At 41.1% G+C, this 8,370-nt stretch overlaps 1 protein-coding gene across 2 annotated transcripts; it reads right to left on the bottom strand.

Moving 5' to 3' along the window:
• pyya (peptide YYa) lies at window positions 1-7,023 on the bottom strand. Of its 2 annotated transcripts, none has more exons than XM_079177909.1 (4): window positions 6,922-7,023; window positions 4,642-4,826; window positions 553-633; window positions 1-449 (listed from the first exon to the last, which is right to left on the bottom strand). In XM_079177909.1, the coding sequence occupies exons 2-4, from the start codon at window positions 4,818-4,820 to the stop codon at window positions 425-427; spliced, it is 285 nt and encodes a 94-aa protein (XP_079034035.1). In that variant the 5' UTR covers window positions 4,821-4,826; window positions 6,922-7,023; the 3' UTR covers window positions 1-424. The 2 variants fall into 2 exon arrangements, with proteins under 2 accessions (XP_079034035.1, XP_079034034.1); XM_079177908.1 differs by having other exon boundaries at window positions 4,642-4,829; window positions 6,922-7,021.
• Between the last annotated feature and the right edge of the window lie 1,347 nt (window positions 7,024-8,370).

Here is an 8,370-nt window from a genome sequence, read left to right as displayed (position 1 = left end):
AACAGTTTTTAATCATTTATTCTGTTACTTTTTACAGTAGCAACAGTAAAACAATAATGTCCTCCTCTAAAAAGAGTTGGACAGTAGAGGGACATTAATTGATCACACACACACAGACACAGACACAGGTCCACCTTTCTGATTAGCAGCTCTGACCTCATATATATCTATATGTATATATAGATATATATATCTATATATACATATAGATATATTTGAATAATAAATTATGTACAGTTGTGTTGTATTGAGAAAGATGTGAGACAGTGACAAGAGAGACAAAGACAGCTTGTGATCAGTGATGGTCTTCAGTTCAGGGTCGGTTTCAGGGGTCAGAGGTGAGAGGCACATGTCGGCCCCTCCAGGTGCATTGTGGGATGCACCCAGAGGGAATGCTCCATGAGGAGGGAGAGGGGCGGCGGAGTCACCACATGTAGGAGTCGTCGTATCTGGGGAAGAACACAAGGAAGCATGTGTAAGTGCTTCAATATTTACATGGATTCCGTACAGGTCACATGACTCCTTCAGCTTAAGTGTTTTGAAGGTCTTGACCTTGATCTCTGGTCTCTGTTGCTGTCGCCACCAAACAGCAGCTCTGCAACCACATCCTCCTGAGTTGAACGCTTTCCATACCTGGGGAAGGGAAAAGGAGAGCAGTCTTTAGCCAAGCTAGCGAACTATTGGATAGAAAGCTGTGAAATTTGGTACATATTTCTATTTTGACCAGACGATGAATCCAACTAACTTTGGTGATCCCGTGACTTTTCATCTTCAGCCACCAGCAGGTCAGACCTGTTAACTTATCCAGTTAATATCTCAACATCTTTTCGATGGATTGGCATAAAGGTTTCTGCATTCATGGTTTCAAGAGGATGGATCCGAATGACTTTGGTGATCCTTGTCTGACTTTTCCTCCAGCACCACCACAGCGTTCACATTTGTGGTTTTGTCTCATTTGACATTTGGTAAACACATTCATTGTACCCATTCACGATGCATTTTTTTATCCCTTCACTTTTCAACTATTGCCACCATCAGGTCAACATTCAAATTTCAATGGCATCTTATAGGAACAGTGTTTAACATTTAGCGGGATTAATCCAAATGAATCACTAAGTTTTCATTAGCGTATAATGAGCTGCAACTAAAAATCGTTTTGGTTGTTTGCTTAGGAAGAGCCTTATATATCTACATAGGGAGGAGGCCGCTATGTTGCACCTTCATGTTTCTACAGCAGCTCAGAATGGACAAATAAAAAAACCTAATAATTGGGCCCCGGTGCTAAATTATTGGAGACACTGAAGTGAAGATTAATTGAGTCGACGAAAAGTAAGCTCGTAAAAGTAATTACACAATAGCGAGTAAAAAGCTAATACTTCTATCAATATATCTGTTCAACAAGTATGAAGATGTCAAACGGAAAGGAAACCTATTTCAATCGGCTCTGTCGTCAGCACACTAGCTTAGCTCATAAGAAGTAAAACAAAAGCGGTCTGTCTGTAGTCCAACTGTTTGTTCTGGTCACATTCTCTACTAGTTGAAACAAAGCAGCCCCTCCTCTGTCCGTGCTGCTGGATGAGGTGATCGTGCTCTTAGTGATGCTATGTGAAAATGAAGTAACAGGATTTTACTTAGAATATTTTGAGCTGAGTGGTACTCCTCCTGACTAATATAGTGACATTCATGTGTAAAAACCAGTTGAGTTCCCCTTTAAAGACACCTGTCTTTGGCTCAGATAAGTGAAAGCAGCACCCTTTTTCTAGATCAAGACTTCTTTTCCCATAACACATTGCTTCCTGCCTCAAACAGGACACCACTTCTCTGTCTAAAACCTTGGATTTTGGTGATCGCAGTGTGAAACTAAGCGAGTTTAGAGAGATTGTATTTTAGATTTTGAGTCATTCAGGACAATATGTCTTTATGTCCTCTTTATTGGCTCACCAATCCTCCCTTTGATCCTAATGCTTCCATTTCACGGTCAGATTCCGACAAATGCGGATCTGGTTGAGTCTTATCATTCTCACGATAAGGAAACCAAGAGAGCTGCAAATGTAAAACCACAGAGCCGTTTCACACAAAGTTTACTTCCCCAACGTGTGTGTGTGCGTGTCTTTGTGTTTGTGTGTGCGTGAAACAGCGCTCTTCAACACAACCCCTGTGGCGCCTGCAGTTCCACTGATTTGCCATTAACCACCTGTTCCACCTCCCACTATGTCCCCAGCACCCAATCCTATGCTTGGTTACACACACAGGAAGGTGTGTGCGTGTTGCCCTGTGGGAAAGCAATCAAACAACTGTGTCTCAGCTGTCGCACAGTGCAACACATCAGGATCTTTGCTCTCTGATAATGGCCCATCAGCACACATAGATCTCCCCGGTCGGTCCTGCTCTTATGTTCTATTTGTCTGAATGTCTTTCTCTCCATTTGACTATCTTTCCTCGTGTCCTTTCCACTCTGACTGTCTTTCTTTCTAACCGATGGTCAGTTTGACTCTTCTGGTCTTTCCTCTCTCCAATGCAGTAAGCTTTATTATGTTTGTTTTAATATATACAACCCCAGTTTTTACTTCTCCTGTGTTACCATTACATCTGAGTCACAAAGCTATTTCAGTTTCCATAAAATAAATAGCCAGCCATCTTTTTCTCAACCATCATTTCTGCTAAATGTGTTTAAATTCAAAGCAGTTTGTACTTTCAAGAAATTTTCCTCTGAAAATCAACAAGTGCTTATAAAATGAGCTGAAACTATAACAAATAATTAGTTTTGCTATTTTCTTTACAATTAGTACCTCGTTTCATATAGAAACGACGAGGAAACTATGAATCTATCTTCAGGAAATGAATTATTACAGGATCAAATCTGATGCCATTGTAATTGTTGATCTGTGAGATGTTGAAGTGTTAGTTGATGCGGAATCACAGGAAGTGCTCTGATTTTCATGTCTCCAGTAAGACACTGTAAATGTGTCCATTTACACAATGCTATGAGCTGCAGTATATAGTTATGCACCAAAGGCACTTGACTACCCAGATCCATCAAGTGTATGTGGAGTGCACAGCCTAAAGCTGACAGCCAGCACATTCCCCATCCCGTTATTTTATAGAGTCAAACCTTCATAAAACCATTAGTTACCTTTATCCCATATATGTCTTCATCTGCAACTCTCCAGTGGAATGTGAAAACCTTCTACCTAAATCAATTGACTTTTTATGGCGATGATGAGTCTTCTTTAAACCAAGTATCTAAATATCAACGATCTATTTGGCTTTCATGAGTAAGAACAGATCAGCTCATGAGCCAGACTGCTTCAAATCAGAAAATATATCATCTGACAAGCGCCTTTTATACCCGAGAGCAGCAGGCCTCGGCTCAGGCCCCGCTAACTGAATTTGGGATTCTTTCTTGGGTTCATCTGTGCCAATTTTATTGCTCTGGTCCCGTTGATTTGGAGGCCTGGCGGTTTTGGAGAGTGGCCAGTAATCTAATTTCCGGAGCTGCCCTGTGTGGGTAAAGAGTTGGGGATGAGGGGGGGATTGCATCACGGAGCTTCAGGTTTTAAGTACGAGCGAGAAACTCATAACTCCGTCCCTGTAATGACTTGAATCAAACTAAATGAAATACAGACTAAAGGAGCAAACGGGAAGAAGTAAAAAGGGCAAACTCAGTTCAGCTGCTGTTCCACTTTTATTAGCTTAACAGCTGAAAGTCAGTTTTGGGGAAGGGTTCGTTTCATTTTCTGGGATCTAAATTTGGAGAAGGACGATGCATACATGCGTCTATCTTCATGAGGACCCTCCGTAACTTTAAAGGTGCATAACACGAGATTGGGAGCGTTGCGATTGACTCTCAACGGCTCTCAACATGGCAACGCCTGAGCCTGAGCCTGAGCCTGAGCCTGAGCCTGTAGCTAACGGCGCAAATAATACAAACTATGGCTAACGTGCTGACAGGGCTGAAGTGTTTACATGAGGGGGAACCGGAGGGCGGACGATACGCTTCTGTGACCACGCTGTCAATAGAGAAGGTTTTTATCAGCTGCAACCGTGTATGAGAGCAGTGCAGAGGGGCGGCACGAGCTAACCAGTGAGGCACACTCACCTGCACCAACATTACTGTCGTCATAGAAGTGCCCAGTTTACTTCATATATATCAGTCCTTTATTTCATTCATTCATTCATTGTCTGTAGTTGATTTGTTTGCCATTGATTTGGCTTTTCTTTTCACTTGCAATGTGTTGATAGGTGACTACAGTGAAAATGATTATTTAATTTGGTTATTGAGATCTAAAATGGGCTACGCTACCTTTATGTTGGATTTTACTTGATTCAATAAGTCCAAACATTTTGGAGGATCAAAACAAAAAACATTAAGTTTGTGGAGTGCCTTGCTTCATCAAAAATATTACAGTATAATAATATAATTAGGATATCAAAATGTAATATCAAATATCCAAGATTCAGCCCTCCTCCCCACACCGATATGTACAGTCCCTAATCTAAACCGACCTAAGAGCTACACCCTGATGATGTTATAGCTGTGAAAAATACAGAAATACAAGACGAAACAAAAGGAGTGCAGGCTTATGCAGCACAAATACCCGTACATGTGTATGTACTGTATGTGTGTGTGTGTGTGCATACCGCTGCCTGGTGATCAGATTGATGTAGTGTCTCAAGGCAGTGTAGTACTTGGCCAGTTCCTCGGGGGGAGCGTCTTCACCGGGGTTCTCAGGTTTGGGGGGGTAGGCGTCCGCCAGTGTCCCCAGACACACCAGCACACACAGCACTAAGGCCACCAGCACGGTCCATGGCTTCAGCATCACGGCCTGCTGGACGGGGCGGAAAGATTTAAGACGACTTTTGAAAGTTAAGGATCCAAAGTTATGAATTAACTCCAGTAGAATAATACCTTGACCATTTGGGATTTCTTTAAAAAATAAATGAATTGGTTATTTCATTTGTTTCTATCGATGATTGGTTTTGGTTGTAATTGTAGTATGCCAAATTCTTATTTTTCATTATATTATTGGTCAAAATTAAACAAGTTGTGAAAACGTTTTATGAAAAAAATCCCTGATTATCTGATGTAAGATGTCACCTTCTATCTCAGATGTTTGCTTGAATTAATCCCAGAAAACTCAAAATACAACAGAGAGTGAAGGAGGCGTTGATCAGGAGATTTTCTTTGTCTTTTCTATGAAAAAGAGCCACATCGTATCTATCAGACCTCTCCTGAGGGGCGCGGGGTGGAACACAGTGTCATTTGTTTGGGGAATGCCAGTTCAGGCTAAGTTGGGTTACAAGTAAACAGAGGTGTGTGGAGGAGCTAAACTAACTATGTATCATGTAAAAGAACTCTTATGCTTTGGATTGACTTATTGTCACAGTGTGTTTACTTCCTGAGGAAGATGAAGAAAAGGGATTGACTCCAGATGTGGAAACTAATTTCACACATCATAAGGGAATTGGATGTTTGTCATTTAATGGACATAAATGCTACGTATTTAAGATGATTTGATAATAATAATGATGTTGCAGCAGCTTAATTTCATGTGTGTATATTATGAGGCAGTTATATTTTTCTTTTATGCGTTACAGCTATTATTATTATTATTATTATTATTATTATTATTATTATTATTGTTGTTGTCATTAATGTTAGCATTATCATTAAGGCTAAAACACTAAATTGGACATATCTCCAAATAGAACACATGATACTCAATTGAAAAGGAAACTAAAGGAGAATCTCACAATGACTGATCTCGCTGCTCAGTAGATGCAAACACATCAAGAAGGAAGATACAGAGAAACAGAAATTGAATAAAAGCTTTTAAACTTACCCCGGCTGCTCAACAACAGGCTAAAATAATTCTATAAAACTACTTCATCGTTTTCACTTCACCTCAGGAATAACGGGCGGGAGTACCGTCGCGAAACAATGAATTATATAAGTATAATTATTATTATTACTATTATTATAAGTAGATACTATTGCTCATTATCTCAGGCAATAAGAAATACAGCTGCAGACGTTTTTGAGATTAAGTCAATTTGCGAGCATCAAAGGGTACTTTATTGTTTTGCTGCCCCTTTATCTGCTCTAATGCACTCTCACATTCATTCTCATTATTATTGGCTATCGCAGAGCGAGGTTCACGCGGGGTGATGTCTCTGGCTTCTTCTACTGCTGCATGTGAAGAAGAAATGAGGCTCGTTTGACTGAAAAACAGCAAGTCAGCTCCATGTCTGCAACAATGCAATGTCAATATATCACAAGGAAAAGCAACTAGCACGATTTGATTCCATAAGCTGACATGTGTCATGTGGCGGCGGATACGGTTTGGATGTGTTTAGAACCCCGCAGCGCTGTCCGAGGTGCTGAACTCACTCCCTCGTGGAAGTGATCTCACTTCATCTGAAACTGATGCACGAGCGAGACCTCGCAGCTATGAACACTTAACACGGAACACTTGCACTAAAGACGAGGCTGAGCACACAACTGGAGTTAGTTTTTAGATATCTATGAAATGAGAAACTGCGTCTTCTAATGCAAATAAAGTTGAAAAACGTATCTTACTCTTAAACAATTATTCTGATTTAAGGTATGTGAGCTTCTTGAAATGAAACATACAGGCTTAAACATTTCGACAGAGCAACAGTGTTTCTATTTAGGAAAGAATTGCTCATAATAATTGAAATGTGTCATTATATTTTAGGGTCTACATGTATTTCTCTACAAAAAAAAACAGTGTTATGACATCATTTCTTCCAATGCAATTGAACTTCCAATAAGGACCTTGCGCATGATGCGGGAGGTAAAAGTGTCTCAAGTACGCTTCTTCGTATTGGAATCAGATGCGCACAGCTCAACCTGTGAAACGAGCAGCATGAGTGAGAGCAAGAAGTGTGGAGACTTACTTTGAGGAGACTTTGAGGTTACAGGTTCCGTCCGTCTGTGCTGTCGAGGATCGGGTTCTTTGGGTTCTTTGGTTTCTTCTCTCTTCCGAACAGCTTTTGCTCTGCAGGTTGTCTGGTTTCAAACTCCAACAGAGGGGATTTATATAGTTTAGCGGCACCGGAGGAGGGAGGGCTTACATCATTGTGTGTGCGTCCTTTTCGTGCGCGTGTGTGCGCATGCATGTGTGTTTGTGAAGCAGAAGGGTGCGTGAAGAGGCAGAATGCGTCAGATGGTGATGATGGTGGAGATATTATGCATCACGCAGTCAGTCTTGTGTTTTTGAAAGAGTTAACAGACGACACTCAGAAGCTGCTTCAGTGAGGAAAAAGCAAAAAACAAAGTAAACGGTTGATTTCCGTCTGCTTCCGCAGAATACACAAACCCATCATCAAACTCAAACATTGTCCATCCTTGCTGCATTGTCCTTTACATCAAGATTACAAACTCCCACCACCTCCAGCAGTTTGACCTTCCTAACAAGAAAGGAGAAAAAAGCAAAATCTAGATAGAAAAGAAATGAAACATCTCTTTACATCAGTCACTCAACCAGCAAGTCCAAAAGGGGAATATTTCATGAAGTGACTGTTCCATCCTCAGATGCTGCAGAGATGTTCAGCAACGCAGGAATACATCTCTGACTGAAATCATTGTTCCTGGTCAGCTTGACCGTCTACTGTGACAACATTTTCATGTTCATTGAATTAGATGTGGAGATGTCAGCCTCTGTACATAAGTGCCTGAATTGAAATATTTTGATCTAAAAATACGATACAGAAGTTTCTCAGTTTGGCAAAAATGATAAAACATGTTGTTTCAAACTGGTCTGCGTCCTGCCACTAGATGGAGCTCAGGTCTTTATGCGGCAACAGTGAGGCTTGAATGACAGACTGACATCAAGTTATTTCATTAGAAAGGAGTTGCGGTGATGCAAAGTCTCAGCTCTCTGAAGCTTTGACGCACAAACACTGTGCGTATGACTTTACGCATCATTTGACTTTTGTTACTTTCATAAAAAAAACCTTCGCAGCATCCGGCTCGACCTGAAGGGCAGAGAGACGGGCTTGGTCTCCTAGAGAGAGCATGGGGTCGGGAAGAAACATGAATAAAACACAATACAGTAGAAAAGGTTTATTGTGCTCACTTACAGGGACAACATATGAAAAACAAATGATTTACTCATGGTGCTTTGCGTCGTGGGAACCTGTCTACATCCGGCTGGCTAGGCTGGTGCTGCGTGCACATTAAACACGAGAAAGTCTCCTTGAAGATTATGACAAACTGGCAAAAACAAGCTAACCAGATGCAGCAGCGAGACCTGATTTTCCTCAGGCTATACCGTGTGGAGTCGACTCAAACAGCGGGAAACAGTCATTGCTGCTGGTGATGGAGACAAGACAACAGGGTTGAAG

This window comes from Pholis gunnellus, assembly GCF_910591455.1.
Source record: "Pholis gunnellus genome assembly, chromosome: 17".
Taxonomy (NCBI): Eukaryota; Metazoa; Chordata; class Actinopteri; order Perciformes; family Pholidae; genus Pholis; species Pholis gunnellus.
This window is presented reverse-complemented; position numbering and strand designations above follow the sequence as displayed.

What these genes read in the sequence shown, in the direction of transcription:
- pyya (XM_079177909.1), bottom strand. Translation starts at nt 4,820, where the DNA reads ATGCTGAAGCCATGGACCGTGCTGGTGGCCTTAGTGCTGTGTGTGCTG. An exon ending in AATCTGATCACCAGGCAGCG is followed by an intron (nt 634 to 4,641) that starts GTATGCACACAC and finishes TCCCTTCCCCAG; the next exon opens with GTATGGAAAGCGTTCAACTC. An exon ending in AACAGAGACCAGAGATCAAG is followed by an intron (nt 450 to 552) that starts GTCAAGACCTTC and finishes GTTCTTCCCCAG; the next exon opens with ATACGACGACTCCTACATGT.